This window comes from Syngnathus acus, chromosome 6, assembly GCF_901709675.1.
Source record: "Syngnathus acus chromosome 6, fSynAcu1.2, whole genome shotgun sequence".
NCBI lineage: Eukaryota > Metazoa > Chordata > Actinopteri > Syngnathiformes > Syngnathidae > Syngnathus > Syngnathus acus.
The window spans coordinates 17,308,026-17,328,886 of record NC_051092.1 but is presented as its reverse complement, the minus strand read 5'-3'; the positions used below and the strand labels follow the sequence as shown (position 1 = coordinate 17,328,886).

At 43.6% G+C, this 20,861-nt stretch overlaps 2 protein-coding genes and 1 long non-coding RNA gene across 6 annotated transcripts in view; 2 read left to right on the top strand and 1 right to left on the bottom strand.

Moving 5' to 3' along the window:
* tat (tyrosine aminotransferase) overlaps positions 1 to 17,858 on the top strand; it is a 36,849-nt gene extending 18,991 nt beyond the window's left edge. For all 4 annotated transcript variants that reach the window (XM_037253644.1, XM_037253645.1, XM_037253643.1 and 1 more), the window contains 5 exons: positions 5,808 to 5,960; positions 10,665 to 10,793; positions 11,994 to 12,077; positions 16,262 to 16,360; positions 16,457 to 17,858. In XM_037253644.1, coding sequence (XP_037109539.1) covers positions 5,808 to 5,960; positions 10,665 to 10,793; positions 11,994 to 12,077; positions 16,262 to 16,360; positions 16,457 to 16,597 — 606 coding nt within the window. In that variant the 3' untranslated portion in view covers positions 16,598 to 17,858. The remainder of the gene's footprint in view (positions 1 to 5,807; positions 5,961 to 10,664; positions 10,794 to 11,993; positions 12,078 to 16,261; positions 16,361 to 16,456) is intronic.
* Positions 1 to 20,861, bottom strand: part of LOC119124049 — a 793,622-nt gene that overhangs the window by 285,157 nt on the left and 487,604 nt on the right. The gene's annotated exons all lie outside the window — the stretch shown is intronic.
* Positions 1 to 20,861, top strand: part of LOC119124129 — a 288,366-nt gene that overhangs the window by 40,113 nt on the left and 227,392 nt on the right. The window lies entirely within an intron of this gene.

Here is a 20,861-nt window from a genome sequence, read left to right as displayed (position 1 = left end):
CCGGAAATGCGGACCAAACCGCTCTTATCAGTTGGCTTGGCACCCCGTACTCTCGAAGCACCCTCCACAGAACTTCCCGAGGGACACAGTCGAACGCCTTCTCCAAGTCCACAAAACACATGTGGACTGGTTGAGCGAACTCCCATGCCCCCTCGAGGATCCTGCCGAGGGTGTAGAGCTGGTCCACTGTTCCACGGCCAGGACGAAAGCCACACTGCTCCTCCTGAATCAGAGGTTCGACCTCAAAAAGGGTGGGTACTCTGAGCTGCTGTTTGGTGCATAGGCACAAACAACAGTCAGGGCCCGTCCCCCCCACCCGAAGGCGGAGGGAGGCTACCCTCTCGTTCACCGGGGTGAATCCCAATGTTTAGGCGCCCAGCCGGGGGGCAATAAGTATGCCCACACCTGCTCGACGCCTCTCACAGTGGGTAACTCCAGAGTGGAAGAGAGTCCAGCCCCTCTCGAGAGGGCTTGTACCAGAGTCCAAACTATGTGTGCAGGCAAGTCCGACTATGTCTGGTCGGAACGTTTCTCCCTCACACACCAGCTCGGGCTCCTTTCCAGCCAGAGAGGTGACATTCCATGTCCCAAGAGCCAGCTTCTACAGCCGGGGATCAGACCACAAAGGTTGGCCGCCGCCTAGCTCGCTTTGCACCCGCCCCCTTTGGCCCCTCCGACAGGTGGTGAGCCCATGGGAAGGGGGACCCACGTTTTCTTTTCGGGTTGTGCCCGGCCCATGGGCAAAGGCCCGGCCACCAGGCGCTCGCCTTCGAGCCCCACCTCCAGGCCTGTCTCCAGAGGGGGGCCCCGGTGACCCGCGTCCGGGCGAGGGAAAACTAGGTCCATATATTTTATTCATCATAAGAGGTCTTCTGAGCCGTGCTTTGTCTGGCCCCTCACCTAGGACCCTTTTGCCATGGTTGACCCTACCAGGAGCATGAAGCCCCAGACAACATGGCTCCTAGGATCATAGGGGCAAGCAAACCCCTCCACCACGATAAGGTGACGACTTACGGAGGAATTCCCCCAAAATGTCAAAAAATAAGTGATCAATTATATACTGTTGTGTGTACATGTCATTGACTAAATATGCACTACATCGCGTTGAACAGAATCAGAATCAGCTTATCACTGGTAACATCATGGCTTTCCTCTCACTCATTCCGGCAGCTTCACAGTGCTTTAAACAGTTCAGACGTTGAGCGTTCACCGAGTTCAATAGGGAAGCAAAAAGTGCAGCAAAACGAAACGTCATTGGGTAAATGCTGGGCTTTCTCCTGCCCATCGGACACCCATTTTTTAATTTTCATTCTGTTCAGAGTTGACTTGACTTTCCTAATCCTCTTCGTGACATTTTCTTTGTTAAAAGTCCTGTATTAAAACCAGGACTTGCAGGGCAACAGAGGAAAGCTATGTGATTTCTTGCAGTTTCTGAAAGACATGGAGTTGGACAGTGCAATGCCTCAAGTGCACAAGTGCACAAACAAATTGTCATTAGTGGCAACGATTGGAGCTACATCTGCAGGTGTAGAGACGAGCTTCTCCTGTTTAAAGCGACTCAAGTCTTACACCCGCAACACCATGGGCCAAGGCCTTTTAAGCAGCCTAGCTCTGCTGGCCATTGAGAGGACAGGAGTCAAGTCTAGGAGTGGGAATCTTGAGGCACCTCACGATTCGATTATGATTACGATTCAGAGGCTACGATTCGATTATAAAACGATTATTGATGCATTTTTAATTTATGTATATGATGCACATTTTCCACATTTCTTTTTGTCTCACTGAATGTGGCTTTCATGCATTGCTCTTGTTTGAAGCACGTGTGCTTTCAGCTCCCAATCATCGGTTATGAAATGCGCTGTTAGAGTAACAAATGACTCGGTGGCTACAGACGTCCACGCATCACATGTAACGGCGACTCAGTCTACATTCAAAAGCGGTGATGTTATTTCTGCTTTAGTCTGCTTGTAGAGTGCCGGGAAGGCCGTGTCGGTGAAATAGCGTCGGGATGGGATGACGTACCTCAGCTCCGTTGCCTCCATCATTCTCCGAAATCCCTGATTCTCTTCAACCGAGTACAGTTGCAAACCCATTGCAATGAATTCCGCGATGCCTTTGGTAATTCGCTTGGCCTTTTGCGATGTGTTTGGCAGCTTACTCAGAGCGTCCTCAATTGTTCTCTGGCTGCTAGTAGCAACAGCAGCAGCCGGCTTTCTCACCTCCTCTGTAGGGTGGAATCGTGCTGTGTGACTTCTCATATTGTGTTGCCAAAGTATTTTATTTTAGCGCGACAAATCTTGCATACAACGTAGCTTTTGTCCAATTAATTTCCTTCCTCAACATTGTAGAATCCAAAATGATTCCACACGCCTGCTTTTAAATTTTTAGGAGCAGGTCGGATCTCTCGGCAAAGTGGGTTGAATATCTCAGGCTCAGCCATGTTTGTTTGTTTTTTTCTGGAGGAGTGTACTGCGGAAGTGTGCTGAGTGTGCCACTGTGCTCTCGGTCCGTTCCGCATAGCGTCTCGGAGAATGCGCTTACAGTATTTTAGTTCCGCCTTACTTGGCATATTTAAATAATCTGAATTTGGATGTTTGCGAATCGTTTCTTCCACGGCCGAATCGTGATTAATCTAAGAATCGGAAATTTCCCCCACCAAGTCCCTGGAAAAGATGCTTTGTTGGTACGGCAGGGTTACAGATCATTTTGTAGAAAACGTAGAATTTACATATAAATAAACCGACACATTTTATGATGTAAGCCCTAATGATGTAAGCCCTTGAAAGAAGGTGATAAGGTGACGACTTACGGAGGAGTTCCCCCAAAATGTCAAAAAATAAGTGATCAATTATATACTGTTGTGTGTACATGTCATTGACTAAATATGCACTACATCGCGCTGAACAGAATCAGAATCAGCTTATCACTGGTAACATCATGGCTTTCCTCTCACTCATTCCGGCAGCTTCACAGTGCTTTAAACAGTTCAGACGTTGAGCGTTCACCGAGTTCAATAGGGAAGCAAAACGTGCAGCAAAACGAAACGTCATTGGATAAATGCTGGGCTTTCTCCTGCCCATCGGACACCCATTTTTTAATTTTCATTCTGTTCAGAGTTGACTTGACTTTCCTAATCCTCTTCGTGACATTTTCTTTGTTAAAAGTCCTGTATTAAAACCAGGACTTGCAGGGCAACAGAGGAAAGCTATGTGATTTCTTGCAGTTTCTGAAAGACATGGAGTTGGACAGTGTAATGCCTCAAGTGCACAAGTGCACAAACAAATTGTCATTAGTGGCAACGATTGGAGCTACATCTGCAGGTGTAGAGACGAGCTTCTCCTGTTTAAAGCGACTCAAGTCTTACACCCGCAACACCATGGGCCAAGGCCTTTTAAGCAGCCTAGCTCTGCTGGCCATTGAGAGGACAGGAGTCAAGTCTAGGAGTGGGAATCTTGAGGCACCTCACGATTCGATTATGATTACGATTCAGAGGCTACGATTCGATTATAAAACGATTATTGATGCATTTTTAATTTAAATAATCGGAATTTGGATGTTTGCGAAGCGTTTCTTCCACGGCCGAATCGTGATTAATCTAAGAATCGGAAATTTCCCCCACCAAGTCCCTGGAAAAGATGCTTTGTTGGTACGGCAGGGTTACAGATCATTTTGTAGAAAACGTAGAATTTACATATAAATAAACCGACACATTTTATGATGTAAGCCCTAATGATGTAAGCCCTTGAAAGAACAGCATCCACCACTGACTTACAGTATGTTGAAGCAGTTGAATACGATAAGCTAATACAGTGGAGCCTCGGTTTTCGACCACAATCCGTTCCAGAAGGCTGTTCGAGAAGTGAATCGTTCGAATTCGGAGTCATGTTTTCCCATTACAAATAATGGACAAAAATTTAATCCGTTACAAGCAAAAAAAAAAGCCTTTTTTAAGCCTTTTTTCATTTGCGCATTTTTTTCCGATCGCGCAACTGCAGCGCACCACCGAACACGCAACCGTAGCACGTCGCCGACCGCGCAACTGCACCGCGGTGGTCGCATTATTGTGACAGAGCCGTCGCTACAATTTAGAAAATATTTTCAAAGTCCTGATGTACTTTCCAAAATTTAAGTGGACCTCAGTGCGTAGGGAGGTTGATTTTTTCCGATCGCGCAACTGCAGCGCACCGCCAAACGCGCAACCGTAGCGCGTCGCCGACCGCGCAACTACACCGCGCTGGTCGCATTGTGACAGAACCGTAGCTGAAATTTCAAATAATGGACAAAAATTTAATCCGTTCCAAGCAAAAAAAAAAAAAAGCCTTTTTTAAGCATTTTTTCATTTGCGCATTTTTGTCCGATCGCGCAACCGCAGCGCACCGCCGAACACGCAACCGTAGCGCGTCGCCGACCGCGCAACTGCACCGCGCTGGTCGCATTATTGTGACAGAGCCGTCGCTGAAATTTAGAAAATATTTTTAAAGTCCTGATGTACTTTCGAAAATGTAAGTGGACCTCAGTGCGCAGGGAGCTTAATTTTTTCCGATCACGCAACTGCAGCGCACCGCCGAACGCGCAACCGTAGCGCGTCGCCGACCGCGCAACTACACCGCGCTGGTCGCATTATTGTGACAGAGCCGTCGCTGAAATTTCTAAAATATTTTTAATGTCCTGATGTACTTTCCAAAATGTAAGTGGACCTAGTGCGCAAGGAGCTTAATTTGGTCCGATCGCACAACCGCACCGCGCCGGGCGCTCACTGTCGCATTGTTTTAAGAGCGTCTTTGTGTTTTAGGATGGCTTTACTGCTCCCACTTGCTTTCTTTTGGAAGCATGATTAGAACTACCGGGAGGCCGCGCATACGCGCGAGGCGGCCGAAAAAAGCACCAGGAGAGCGGATAAACACTTTTTAAGCTCCGCGACGGAGATCACGGAGCGTTATTAGACTTCCAGCGGGCCGCGAGCGCACGAAAAGCGGCTTTGCTGACCGTGGAGCGCGATCTGGTACTAGTAGTAGTAATGATTTTCCATATATTTGGCATGGCACAGTGATAGCGTGGTCTTCTACCAACCCAGAAGTTGCGGATTTGATCCTCAGCCATTGTGACCACGTTGAAGTGTCTTTGAGCAAGACATTGAACCACCAGTTGCTAAGTTTTTCATCCTTCAGCAATAGATGTACTCTTATATTTTCCCAATTCTTTATCATTAATGCTTGCTGTGCTAATAGTAATTATCAGGAGATCTGCATGGAGGAATGGGCCAAAATACCAGCAAAAGTGTGTGAAAACCTTGTGAAGACTTACAGAAAACGTTTGACCTCTGTCATTGCCAACAAAGGGTATATAGCAAAGTATTATGAACTTTTGTTATTGACCAAATACTTATTTTCCACCATAATTTGCAAATAAATTCCTTAAAAATCACACGATGTGATTTTCCGGATTTTTTTTTAAATTTTGTCTCTCGAAGTTGAAGTGTACCTATGATGTAAATTACAGGCATCTCTCATCTTGTGAGTGGTAGAACTTGCACAATTGACGGCTGACTAAATACTTTTTTGCCCCATTGTAAGTGCCATTGTTGGCTCTGCTTCATTGTCCCTTTAAGTGACAGCCCAGTCACAATTTTTATGTTTCTACAGTTCTTGAATGTTCTGTGAGGTCATTAAAATTCATTACCAACATAATTACTAAGCTTTGTGGAGTCGAAAGATTCAAAGAACATTTTGTTTTTCTGTATTTATATAACAAAAATTATCCCACGAGCAAATGCAACACTGAACTTAATTTTGTTTGTTTTTCCTCAGGTATTCCCAGGTTGTGACTGCCCCTCCCTGGCATCTCTCAGCAGTGATGTACCAATCATTTCTTGTGGTGGCCTTGCTAAGCGCTGGCTAGTGCCCGGTTGGAGGTTGGGATGGATCCTCATCCACGACAGAAAGAACATCTTTGGACCTGAAGTAAGGCTTTCCAGCCAATTGGTTTGCACACGGTTTGAAGTGTCAAGGTGCTTTATTAGCTCCATGCTGCCATCAAGTGGTCAACAAAACAAATCGTAAAATATACAGAATTAAATAAGATTATAGGCTGAACAAGACGACCAAAAGTAGCAATATTTCAGTTTTAGCAGTCGGTGTATAGTTTACGTTCGCTTAAAGTAAATAATAGTAAGTCATAAGCAGACTGTTTATGAGTATGAATGGAAATGAGTTCAAAATGTCCAAATCCCTGAAGGTTTTCAAACCAGGACACAATGATTTAAAGAGCCTTATTAGTAACTTTATTATACAGGTGATATGAACTAAACATAAAGATACAATGACCACACACTCAAGTACTTCTACACTCCGAGTAATCTTTTCTCAGGCACAGAGCAACTCTAACTCACCGACTAACCTGAAGCTCACAACAAATGCTGTCAACTAGGGCTGTGGACTCGGTCGGATTTTTGCACCGAGTCCGAGTCCGGCCTCTTGACCACGAGTCCGAGTCCGGCTGCCCATTTTTTCTGTTAATTCATGTGACTGCTTAGTCTTTATTCAAGGCTAATTTAGATCAAAATCTAAATAATTACAACAGTTTTGTGATGGCTTTGTCTTTATTAAACATATAAACGAATACAATAAACAGATACTTTCAAGTTTTAATCATTAATTACACCATTATAGCTCAGACATTTATCTAAACACAAATAATTAGTGACGACCCCACAACTATCGAAACACATCAATGATATAAGCTGGGTGACATAATCGTCCTTGACATTGGTACATAATGTAAACATTAGCCTAAGTGCAACTCAACGTGGCCGCATTGATCGTAACTTACGCTCCGTTTCCCCCCCAAATCTAGAGGCAAAACATTGTTCTCTCGCTACTCCCGGGTTCTTCCATCTTGTCTGCGCGCGGGGCATTGTGGGTCTTGTACGTGCACGCACGCAGGCAGGCAGGCGCGGGCGCGCACGCAACAACTAAATTTGTCTTCATAACAAGCAAGCAGGGCTGTGGACAGTATTCCTACGCGCATTCTCAGCAGCATGATGAAAATAAAATTCAATAACGTCACTGAGGCATATTTTAACGAACTCCACTTCATTGTATGGCTTTTTAGCCCGTGCAATGTTCCAAGCCAGTTGAAACAATGCAAGTGTGACAGTCTCTGAGTGCTTCGTAATTTTTTTGAAAAACTATACCTATTTTTCTGCCTGACTTTTCAAAGTCTCCAAACTTGTGCTTGCGAAATTCAGTCCCTTTTGCAAAGTCCTTATCGATATTGGCATGAAGTGAGCTGAAGTGGCGCTGACCATTTGAAGCTTTTAAATGCGCCAATGACGTCCGACATATCAGGCAGAATGGCTTGCCATAGTGTTCAACAAAAAACAACTTTAACTCTGTTAAAAACGTCCTGTGTTCATCGTCATATATTCGTTTAGCTGTGCATTTTTTCCTTGCCATTTTGGCAAGCGTCTTGTCAGCTTTTCTGGACCTAATGGGCCCCCGTAGTCACAGTCGCCATTCATTAAAAAGCCAGCAAAACCAATCGCTCTGTTTGTCCCTCCTCCTTTGCGGGATTTCCCCTCACGCGCATGCGCGTTTGACCAAAAACCATATTGAACTCAAGCGAAGCAAATACGCACGAAAAATAAACACAAATGTTGATATAACCGTAAAAGAGACGCATGAAACCAGTCAAAGAGCGTATTTTTTTTATTGTCGGACTCGGTGGACTCGGTCAAAATCAGCACCGAGTCCGAGTCCGGCAAAAATGACCGAGTCCGACCGAGTCCGACTCCCCGAGTCCGAGTCCACAGCCCTGCTGTCAACATCTATAAAACGGCACAAGGTCTCTCCAATGTTACGATGGAGTAACGTTGAACAAACCAATGACATCACCTGCACAATCAGAGGCCTTGTTTGTCAATGGTTACATGATTGTCCCGAATTGGGGCTTAATTTGTCACGCCCACTCTTGCCCAAGACAAGCTCTGAAGCATCAGCACATTTCATAACATCAGTAATCTGAGGTTAGTTAGTTAGTCACTACCTGCCAGTGGTGAGTAGTTTTCTGTCAGGGGTAGGCAACTCGGGTCCTGGAGACAGTGTTGACACAGTTACCTTGAAAAAGTAATTTAGTTACAATATCGATTTCTTGATTTTAATGTAACATAGTTACATCACTGATTACTTGTTTTGAAAAATAGCTAAATTGGATTATGACTTACTTTATTAGTTACTTTCTGCAAACAAAACAATTTGAGTATTGAGTAGCAGAGGTTTAACTGCTTGGCATGTCTGCCTGTCACACCTCCTCCAGTGCACTTTGATGTCAGCTGCTGGGTCATCAGCTGGAACCATCTTTCACTGATGTTTTCCCCCCTAATTAGAACACCTCGCCATTGGGGGGGTTAGGGTTTTTGTTGGGATGTCTCCCCACGGCACTACTGACCTCATTCCGGTGTTGAGCCCCAACTGCTATCCTTCCTCCGCAGCCATATCCAGAAACTCGCCTTCTCGGCCTCTTCCGCCAACTCCTTGGTTGCCCTCTTCAGGCTTGCTTCAGTCATTCCTGCAGCGCGGAGGGGTCGGACTCTGGAACTCTGGAAGCGTGTCATACACTGCCTTTAGGAGGAAACTGAGCCGTGACTGTGAGGTTCGCCAGATGTCGGCCCCACGTTATGACTCTATGGATGGTTTCCTCCCAATGAATCCAAGCTCTCTGTTTCCCCTGGGACACCACCTTGATTAGGTATTGTCCTGCACCACTTATGAGACCTATTCCACTACCATGGTCTTCCTCTGCTCACTTGTGGAATTTGACCACAACTGGGTTGGTTGCCCCCAGCCTTGCCCGACTGACTTGGACTCTTCCAAGGATCTTCTAATGCTGCAGCTTGGCGACCGCTTGGTCCACCTCCTCCTGGGCTCTCCACTTCCTCCAGGTATGGACAGTCACCACTGCTCTCTGGACTCCCTTAGCTTGAAGATGAGGCGAGTCTTCTCCTGTCTGTATCCTGTGCTGATGGGCTTCACAGGCAGTTGCAGAATACTTTTGCCCCGAAACAGCGAGGCAAGCCCAACCACTTTCTGATGTAACTGTTCGAAATTCCGTCGAGCTTACTGGTCATGGACAATGGGATTTCTCCCACTTTTAGTGGCCACGTCACTCGGTGGAAGAGAGTGACCTGGTAGCACCACCCCTTCAGCTTCCCAGGAAGTTGGCTACTGTCAATTTTGGCAAGGCCCTCTCTTAGCTGTTTCTGGACCATCCTCCCCATCGGCCTGTCTGAGAGCTCTGGTGTATACTCCCTGCTGAGACTTTGGATGGGCTGTTCTGTTAGGAGCCGGATCCTCTCTCCTCCTGCCGTGATTACAGTCCTGTCGTCCCTCACCCCTTTCCTTATTGAAAGGCAAATGCAACAATTATACTTAACATAAAAATGACGTGTTTTTACCAGTACTTTCTTGGATGTGTTTTTATGGAATGTTTTAACAGTCATTTTTAAGGATAATGTTTTTTGTTGAAAATGACAGAAAAATAATACATAAAATAACACAGCTCGGTGAAGCACTCGTTAGCACGTCCACCTCACAGTTCGGAGGGTGTGGGTTCGATTCCACCTCCAGCCCTCCCTGTGTGGTTTGCATGTTCTCCCCGTGCCTGGGTGTTTTTTCTCCGGGCGCTCTCGTTTCTTCACACATCCCAAAAACATGCGTGGTAGGCTGATTGAGCACTCCAAATTGCCCCTAGGTGTGAGTGCGAGTGTGGATGGTTGTCTCTGTGTGCGCTGCGATTGGCTGGCAACCGGTTCGGGATGTCCCCCACCTACTGCCCGATGGGCCAAAATACCAGCAACAGTGTGTGAAAACCTTGTGAAGATTTACAGAAAACGTTTGACCTCTGTCATTGCCAACAAAGGGTATATAACAAAATATTAATATGAACTTTAATTATTTACCAAATACTTATTTTCCACCCTAATTTGCAAATAAATTCCTTAAAAATCAGACAATGCTATTTTATGGATTTGTTTTTCATTTTGTCTCTCATAGTTGTACCTATGACGAAAATTACAGGCATCTCTCATGTTGCAAGTGGGAGAACTTGCACAATTGGTGGCTGATAATACTTTTTTGCCCCACTGTACAACAATTCACACGCAGAATTGAATATTTGCAAATGATACACACAAAAACAAAAAACAAAGTCTGATAATCACAATTACTATATTTGTGGATAGGAAAAACACGTAAAAATCACAAATGTCTTGATCTAAAACACGTGTAAAAATTGTAGATATATTTGTGTGAATATTTTTGCCACAAATTTCTCCTCATAGTAATAGTGGGAGAAAAGGTGGAAAAGGGAAAACCAGGGATTTGATGCCCACCCAAAAGAAAAGTGATTGATTACTGGGAGCTAAGCTGTTATGGTTCTAAGCCACAAACCGTCGCTGTCAGGCAGCTACGTGAAGACGAGCCCTGGCCACTGATATTTATATATATATATAATATACTGTATATTTTACTCCATTACGAAGAGAAAGACAGGTGCTTATCAGGAGACTTATAATACTAATAATGAATGATGTGAGTTTAAATTGTATTGCCCATGTATGTAGACTGAAGCAAAACATTCACATTGTATACACTGTGTAACATCTGCAGATTCGACATGGCCTCGGAAAGCTTACCCAACGTATTCTTGGACCCTGCACCATTGTCCAGGGTGCACTGGAGGGAATCCTCAACAACACACGTCTGGGTTTCTATGATGATACCATTCATTTCATTAAGGTAAACAGAAGGCAAATTTGCAACATAGTGACAGTTTAAGACAGTGCCTCCAGTGTTAACACCTTGAATGTACAATTTGGAATTCAACAAAAATTGTTGAGACAAAATACCTCAAAAGAATGTAAACGTCAATGTGGTTTAGTCACGCAAGACTTTAGCATATCTATGGGTATAGGTTAACTGCGCTGATGGCGTTTATTATTAAAGGTGCACTATGTGATGTCGAGGCTGCTAGCAAGATTCAAATGTAGACTCACTGCATCCCCACGACCTTCGTGATGATGAAAGATTCAGAAGATGAATGAATGAATATATTCCAAATGGATCTCTAAGTAAAACGCTACCATACTTGCAGGATTTTGCAACACCTCTTCACTGGTTTTGACCGTTTGCGTAGATGGATGTGTCAGAAGCCAAGACAGACCAATCCGCCCCCCATGAAAGTGTGTAAAGTGAAAGAATATGCCCCACTGTGCACACGCAATGTTAGCTAAGGCAGCCGCCTTGGTAGGTAGCGTGGCATTTTTATGTTGTAAAGTTGCTAAACAGCAATTATTACTGGTTAGATGTGTTACAGTCAATGTGTACAATTAATTACAAATAGAAGACGTTAGGCAGCCAACCCTATCTAGCTGAATAAAAAATAAATAAATAAATACACTATTATATATCCTAATTTGTCTTGAGACTTGTCCAATTTCTTCTTTTTAACTTTTGTTGCTAAGCAAAGTAATCCAGCCAAATAATTTTGCACACAGCACAAAAAGCTTTGTACTAGGGTAGTAGTAGGGGACAAACTGCTTGCACTTGAGCATGCGTTGGAAAAGATACCTGAACCTGCCTTTGCAAAAGCACAACTGTTTTCGACAAGTAAAGACTATCAGCGGGCATCTTTGCAACATTTTGCAAACCCAAATGAAAAATCTGAATTCGCTACGTTAGCAAGCATTCACCGCTCAGGGAGATAGTGTCTTAATTAATAAAGACAGTGTTGTAAACAATACATGTAGAGTTGTAGTGGCAGGTTTAACTCTGGAATAGCTCATTCAAATTGTAGTTAATCAATTTGAAAGGAAAATAGTTAAGGAATTGCCAAGTGGCTCAAAAATAACTACATTTTTGAAGTCCCACCGTGACTGGTATAACATTGCACTTCATCCCAATGATGTCATGAACAGTGTTTTTCTTTTCCTTCCACAGTCCAATGCTGAGATTTGTTTTAAGGAGCTGTCCACTGTACCTGGCTTGAACCCCATCATGCCCTCAGGAGCCATGTATTTGATGGTCAGTATTGCTGTGAAAAAAGAAAATGCACTGATTTTTACTCACAGGAAAGTTTATTACTGTGTACTGCATCAGAATTCTATTTTATAAAAAAAACTATGTTATGTCAGAGTTATGGTATGTTTCCAGTAGTTGCTGTGCAAAATTCTTTGGCCACATCACCCCGAGCTTTGTTTATATTGTGATTTTTTTATTATAGCAATCAATATCTTGTAAAATGTTATCTAATAGAACACAAGGGCTTCACACAGAATGAGTTAACAAATGTCCACAAAACAAATGGGCACGCTAAGAGACAAGTTACATTTTACCAACCAGTACCGTATTTATTCTAATTATCGCCCATGTCCAACATTAATAGAGAACACTTTTTGTCCGATCGCCAAGGGGCACTGAAATGGGCGATAATATGTATATTTTCCTTATGTAGTATGCAATACCTGCATCTCACTGGTGTTCTTAGCACTAGAACACCGGCTGTTTTGATCTACCTCTAACAGCGGGTGCGTCAATTGACGATGCGACACGTTACCGTCGCACATCACATGTTGCACACGTCATGTTATTGCGATCTTCTTGTTCGAGCGCACGCCCCGATAACGTAATTGTGTGAGGATATTGTAGCGTAGGGCGGCTCGGTGGCGCACTGGGTAGCACGTCCGCCTCACAGTTAGGAGGGTGCGGGTTCGATTCCACCTCCGGCCCTCCCTGTGTGGCGTTTGCATGTTCTCCCCGGGCCCGCGTGGGTTTTCTCCGGGCACTCCGGTTTCCTCCCACATCCCAAAAACATGCTTGGTAGGCCGATTGAAGTCTCCAAATTGTCCCTAGGTGTGGTGCGAGTGCGAATGGTTGTTTGTCTCTGTGTGCCCTGCGATTGGCTGGCAACCGGTTCAGGGTGTCCCCCGCCTACTGCCCGATGTCGTCTGGGATAGGCTCCAGCACACCCGCGACCCCCGTGGGGACTAAGCGGTTCAGAAGATGGATGGATGGACGGATATTGTAGCGGAGTGACGAGTGTAATTGTATCATAGTTTATGGAGAAAAACAATTTAAAAGGGACATTCGACGTGCTGTCAAACTAGTCATATTTAAACTTGCGCAATGACGTCGGCATGCGGTCGCGGAGGAAAACGTAAGTTTTGGGGGGAATTTTTAGCAGCATGGGCGATCATTAGAGGTATCAATGTTTTTTATTTATGTCATCACTAACACACTGGGCGATTATTAGAATATGGGCGATAATTAGAATAAATACGGTATATCTGAATTGGAACCACCCAACCACCAGAATTGTATTAGCATCCCATGTGTATTAATGTGGAAGTAGCCCAGATGGACAAACACACCCATAAAGACAAACCCACAAACTTTTATTAATCGTAATGCTGCTGTTCAGACTTGTTTAAGGTCGAACGTAAACTTAAGGGCCTTCTGGTAATCATTACGACACTGCTAACAACACTGTTTAAAAAAAATAATGGTGGCCCAAAATTTTGCACTTTATTATACAGTACAGTATCAGTAAAAACTGTAAAACATACACTATCATTATGATCACTTGAGCATTCTTCTGAGATTTGATACAAGAAGAATTTGCCTTTACAAAGAAAATAATTCTCACTTTTAGTAGCTATGTCAGGTAAATATTAGAAATTCTTTAACAATGTATTTATCATTTTGGTTGTATTTTAGGTTTGTTTATGGTGAAGAACTACACGGACTAATAGGCCCGTTTCTAAAATTCAGAATTTCTCATGTATGTAGCTACGTAAATGAGGTGACAAAATATTTAAATACAGATAACTATGACACTACCCAGTTTTGTAGCTGAATACATTCAATGAACAAAAGTTCATGAACTCGTTCATATTTTGGACAAATGAACTGAACGTTGCGCATTATTGCTTTGTGAACGTTTTTGTGCACCCCAGAATGAGCCTGGAGCCAATGAACGGTTTTGAAGAGCAATTAGTTTTTGTTCAAGTTTGCTCTTCTTAGACTTCAAAATAAAACACTGTTAAACACACTGTAAACAAGGCTTGATTAGTCGTGGAAAAACAATTTGGCAACCCCGGCCACACACAGTTGCGTGGCGCGTGCGTACTTAAAATGCAACGCGTGTTTGGAGAGGCGTAGGTGACACAATGACACTTCAGTCGATGTAAACTCATATGCCACGCGACGTGCAGCCCCACTCGTTCTTGTCAAACAGCAACGATAATGTACCCTATGAGAGCATTCAGGAATTTTATGAAAAATTGTCGTGCTCTCAATGTCGTTGAACCACTTAATGAGATTGTTTTTTCTTGTTTTAGTCATTTATTTGGGCTTTGCACCCTTTTCACTTTTATGTTTCAAATTATAAACATTTTCTGGTTCTTTGAGATGAGTTAACAAATGTCCACAAAACAAATGGGCACGCAAAGAGACAAGTTACATTTTACCAACCAGTATATCTGAATTGGAACCACCCAACTACCAGAATTGTATTAGCATCCCATGTGTATTAATGTGGAAGTAGCCCAGATGGACAAACACACCCATAAAGATAAACCCACAAACTTTTATTGATGGTAATGTCACGGATCGGATGGAGCAGGGTGACCAAATGCAGCTTGGACCAGGGTTTATTGGAGGAACTCAAAAGACAGACTCGGCAAACTGACATGACTTAACAAAACAATAACTAGACTGACTAACCGGAACGTGAGACAAGAAAACAACAGGACATGGAGACATCAAGACATAACGACAACAACAACACAATGATCCGACGGGGAGTGAGGGGCAGACAGGACTTAAATACAAAACATGAAACACGAGGCAGGTGACCGTGATTACATTGATTGAGGTGACACAGGAAGGGAGGGGCGACGCGAACAGAAACTACGGCAACCTAGACACATAGCAAAACTGGGGACGAGACGTGACACGTAATGCTGCTTTCTGGTTCTTTGGGCACACAAGTTAAGAAATAATCCTTTAACAAAAATTTAAAATTAGTTAAAGCAAATATAATTCTCCGGCCACCTTGAGTGCCTTAAAAGGTGCCTTTTAAATAAAATGTATTATTATTATTATTATTATTACTTTAAATTTGTTACACATTTAATGTTTCATTTGAAAATCCTTTGTTTCCATTGTCAGTCAAGCACCTTCAGCTGATTGTTTATGTTGGCATATTCTGGACCACACTCATGAATGAATTTTAGCAATTTTCTAATGTATTTGAGATTGTAAGGTGATAGCAGCACATGAATGTTAGTGTGAATGGAATAGGTGAAAACAACGAGAAAATTCTGATATGCCAGAGGGTGAGAGCTCACAGCAACTTTTTAAATTTTGATTGGGGTGAAGAAAAGAACGACAAACTTTTCATATTTGGAACGATGAACTTATAGTTCAAATAATTTCAATTATGAACTATGATCTGAACAAGTTCATTTTAAAATTTGTGAACTGAACTTCTAGGTCGAGGTAGAAAATGACCTTTCCTGACACTGCAGTCACTACCTGTATACCATTTCACAACACTGCAGAACTACAACCATAAAAAAATAAATAATAATAATTAATAGTTTTAAAATTAAAATTAGAGCATTGATATCTCAGTAAAGGTGTTTTTTTTTATATACAGCTCTTGTCTCGATCTTGTTATTTTTAAAAATGTTTATTATGTTTTGTTTGTGTGCATAATGCATCCATCCATTTATACCACTTAACCTGCTCACGGGTGAGTGAGCAGGAGCTTATACCGAGTGACTTTGGGAGAATGGAGGATCACACCCTGGACTGGCCAATATTTTTCACAACTCCCATGTACAGACAGGCAATCATTTTCGCTCACATTCTCACCCTCACTGAGTGACTGTGATGCATACCAATTATCAAATTTGAATCTTTTTGATGCAATAGCTATACATTTTGATAGCTAATAACAGGTTTGTGCAGTGTTTCATACTATATACTGTAGGTATCCATATCTGTGTCCAGTTTTCAATTATCCCCAGCTATTGTAATTTTGGTGTGAAATTTGAGGGTTTGCTCTGGTGTTCATTTGGCAGATATCTGACTGTGTGTGTGTGTGTGTGTGTGTGTGTATGTGTGTGTGTGCGTGCGTGCGTGCGTGCGTGTGTGTGTGCGCACGTGCGTGTGTGTGTGCGCACGTGCGTGCATGTTTTCAGATTGGAATCGACATAAAGAGCTTTCCAGATTGTCATAATGATGTTGACTTTACTCAACGGCTGGTGACCGAGCAGTCAGTTTTCTGTCTGCCTGCCACAGTACGTTCCCATGCACCTTAAGAACTTTTTGGCATCCTTTGTCATAGAAATATCACATAACTAGCCTCAGTGCATTCATTTCTTCTCTTCTCACAGGCTTTTGAGTACCCCAACTTCTTCCGCATTGTGGTGACAGTCCCAGAGCAGATGATGATGGAAGCATGTGGTAGGATCCGGGAGTTTTGCCTGCACCACTACCGGCCAGGCAGTCATGATAATAACGCCCGTGATCAGTGAGAGTCCAACTATTGTGATGGCATGGAAATTAACATGTAACTGCACATACTGAGCATGAATCTATATTAAGACCAAGTTTACATGCTTACCTCAGATGCGGTTTGTTGTCATTACATTTTCAATGGTCACCTAAATATGTCTTTTGAATATATTTTATTTATATCATTACGTATGTACCAGATGGTAAACACTTGTTTGTTGTTTATTTATCTAATTGATAGTTACACTTTTTAGTCTTTAGGATTTGAGATTGCAGACCATGCATATGGCATTACTGTTGTTTTAATCCTCTTATTTTGAAGATGTCTCATGATTGTTCTGTACAGAATGCTTCATATGGATTCTCTATATTATTCTAATTATTTTAACGTATGTTTTTTCTCCCCTTTACATTTTAGAATACAAAACTTCTCTTCATACTTTATGGGCAGGGACGCTACTATTTTGGTCACCACCGCTTAAAAATTACAAATATACATTGGCCCATAACAATGATCATCACTTTTTTACCACTTAGGGTGCCTTGATGCATGGCATGACATTCAAGTATTTCTCGATACGGTACTGCATTAATTATCGAATATAAATACATTTATAATATTACAGCTGCAAACAGCTTGGGCCCTTGCAGCCCTAGCACTGGCATGTTGGAATATTGACACATTGAAATTGGATTTCATTTTTTATGAAGTAAATCAGGATAAAAGCTCTCTAAAATGCCAACGGTCAGGCAAAATCTGAAAGGAAATAGAAAATGGCTGACTTTCCATTGAGTTTAGAGAAGAGCTCCAGAGAGTTTTTGTAGGTCTTGAGCTATTACATACCTGTATGTCTCCAATTTTTGTTAGATATTGGTGAAACGTTCAGCAGGGCTGTTTCATTCAAAATTTGTGGAGAGTGCAACAAACCCATATTTTTCAAATGTGCAATTAACTCTAAATTATTATTTTATCAATAAGAGACCTCTACAAAAGAAATTTCAAAATGGTGGACTTTAACAGATGGTTTTGGAGATCATGGTCTGTTACATATACCTCCCAAAAATGTTGACGTTGGTGAAACATACAACCGGGGCTAAGTCGTTAAAAATGTGTCATTTGTAAAATATATTTGTAAAAGTATATTTGTAAAATAGTGATGTTGTTTCCAGACTTGATGGACTTGCAAAGTTTCAGGAATTTCCGTGCATGTTTAGACTCTCAAGAGTAGTGTTGTTTTCGTGGTACAACATAATAAAGGCCTAAGCAATCTTCTGAGCAAATGTGAGGTAAATCTAGTTTATGCGTTGGAAGAAAAACATCAAAGAAAAAAAAAAAGTGCTCTCATGGACGGGCCACACACGTGGAACGTGGGATGGACCTTCATGGAGCCTGGAAGGTGCAGACGGACGGCGGACGGGCTAATTACCTTGCGTATCGGAAACGGTCCTACGAAGCGGGGCGCCAGTTTGCGAGATTCCGATCATAGCGGCAGATCCCGCGTCGAGAGCCACGCTCGCTGCCCCGCTCTGTACACCGGGGCCGGCGTTCGGTGCTTGTTTGCCTGGCGAGGGTAGCCAGAAACTGTGTGGAGGAGAGACACCCGGGCTCTCGCCCAGGCCCAATGACAGCGGCGGACATAGGCCAGGGCCAACGGGCACGTTGCACTTCGCTCCTGGTGGTCGAACAGAGGCGGTTGGTACCCGAAGATGCAGTGGAATGGTGAGAGGCCCGTAGCCGAACTGGAAGCTGTTTGTCCCATCCGCGCTGATCTCCGGCGGCCATACACCGGAGAGACTTGCCCAGCTCCTGATTAAGGCGCCCGCTTGCCCATTAGACTGCGGGTGAAAGCCCGAGGAAAGGCTGGCCGAGAAGCCGACAGAACTCTAACCTAAAGGCGGAAGCGAATTGCGGTCCGCGGTCCGACACAATGTCCTGCGGGAGACCGTGGTGTCGAAACACCTCCCGCAGCAGAATCGACGCAGTCTGCTTTGCGGATGGGAGCTTAGGCAAGGGAATGAAGTGCGCCATCTTACTAAAACGGTCCACGACCGTGAGAACCACTGTGTTCCCCTCGGAGGGCAGAAGACCCGTGACAAAAATCAACAGACAAATGAGACCAGGGGCGCCGGGGAACTGGCATGGGTTAGACCAGGGATAGGCAAACTACGGCCCGCGGGCCACATCCGGCCCACGGGACCGTTTAATCCGGCCCGCCAACCCTGAATTAATTGTATTATTAAACTTTTTTTTTGTCATTTTGCCTGCAATGACTGCGTTTCCCCAGTAGATGGGGAACCGCTCGCCTGCGCATTTACTACCGGAAGCCGTGTCAGAAAGCTCGGTGCACACTCACAAGTGCGTGTACGTACTCAGTAGTACGGACATGGCGCACTCGCGCTCTATTTGTATCAGTCCCGAATTTAGAGCGTGGGCTGTGACGACAGCATTCTTGTAATTCGCGCGCTGAGCTTTCAGATACAGTTTTACGCTAAAGCCACCCACAAACCTTCCCCTGGAATCCTTCTATTAAAATGAGTCGCCCAAGGAAAAGCAAGGTGGACACAGTGCCGAGTGTTTAAAAAAGAGTGGCCAATTTGGCTCGACGTACGCGACGTGACATTCAGCCACATGAACGTCAACATCAACCCGTCACAGATCGAGGTAAACGGACCAACACCTCGGATCGCTCCTAAGAATTGCCACAACAAATTTTACTCCAGACTATGACGCACTAGCAAAAAAGGGAGACCAACAACACTGTTCCCACTGAAAATGAAGGGGAGGCTCTCAAGTTTGTTGTAAAAAAATGCATTTTGAATATGATTCGTACACATAGCAGGGATTGAAACTAGCGACCATTCTCATTTTCAAACAATGCAGGATGCTCAAGGACATTGATGCACCACCTGTTTGCGACTAATCTTAACCTGTAAAGTTCTTAAGGCTTACTTTAAGGAAGTGTTTCCCGTTTCCTCACCTCTGTTATCAGGTGTTTGTGAGTTAAAACTCTGCTCTGATTTTCAGATACCCCTCCCCCGTGTTGCCGTTTTGATTACTTTATTTGGATGTATTTTAAGATTAAAAGATTCAAGTCCCAATGATCGTCACACACACACCTGGGTGTGGTGAAATTTGTCCTCTGCATTTAACCCATCCCCGTGTGATTTTAATCCATCCCCTGGGGGAGAGGGGAGCTGTGAGCAGCAGCGGTGCCGCGCTCGGGAATCAGTTGGTGATCTAACCCCCCAATTCCAACCCTTAATGCTGAGTGCCAAGCAGGGAGGCAATGGGTCCCATTTTTATAGTCTTTGGTATGACCCGGCCGGGGTTTGAACCCACAACCTTCCAGTCTCAGGGCGGACACTCTACCACTAGGCCACTGAGCTGGTATGCTTTCACCGATTCTTCAAGATGATATATTTGGTCAGAATGTTTACCGTTTGATGTGATCTCATAAGATAAACATCTTTCATTAATCTGACCTGCAGGCACTGAAGTGATGGAGACTGTTATTCATAATAACAGTGTCGTATTTTATGAGAATCACTGATAACAGTTTTTTAGTGATTATTTTTTTTTTTTTTAATGCTGTTAATAAATGCATTTGTTTTCAAAAAACTTGTTTGGAATATCCATGCTTTACTACCTACTAAAGGCCAAAATCTTTTATGCAATGACCTTTACAGGTCGCTTATATTACTTCACACAAACATTACGTCCATCTGCTCCTGGTTCGGCCCTCCGGTCCAAATTTAGAACCCAGTTCGGCCCGCGAGTCAAAAAGTTTGCCCACCCCTGGGTTAGACTCTAACATGGAAGCATGTTAGACACAGGGGTGTCAAACTCGTTTTTTTCGCGGGCCGCATTGTAGTCATAGCTTCTTTCGGAGGGCCCTTATGACTGTCAACCCAAATAAATGTATGAGCACCTCATATTACATACATTAAAAGCAACAATACAAACTGACAAATAACTCGTTTTCAAATCAGACGAGTAAAAACTGGTCAAATATTTAAAAAAATATATATTATTAAAAGTGAAGACAATTTGCAATTCTAGTAATGACACACGAATTTGATGCACAATTTGTCTTCGCGGGCCACATAAAATGATGTGGTGGGCCGCATCTTGAGTTTGACACCTGTGGGTTAGAGCATCCCTGCCGGAGGACAGTTAGACGACTTAATACATTTACAGATGGGGCAGGTCTGGACGTAATCGCGAGTGTCCTCCTTCCAGGTGGCCCACCAAAAACGTTGGGCCACCACGTGACTCCTCCGGGT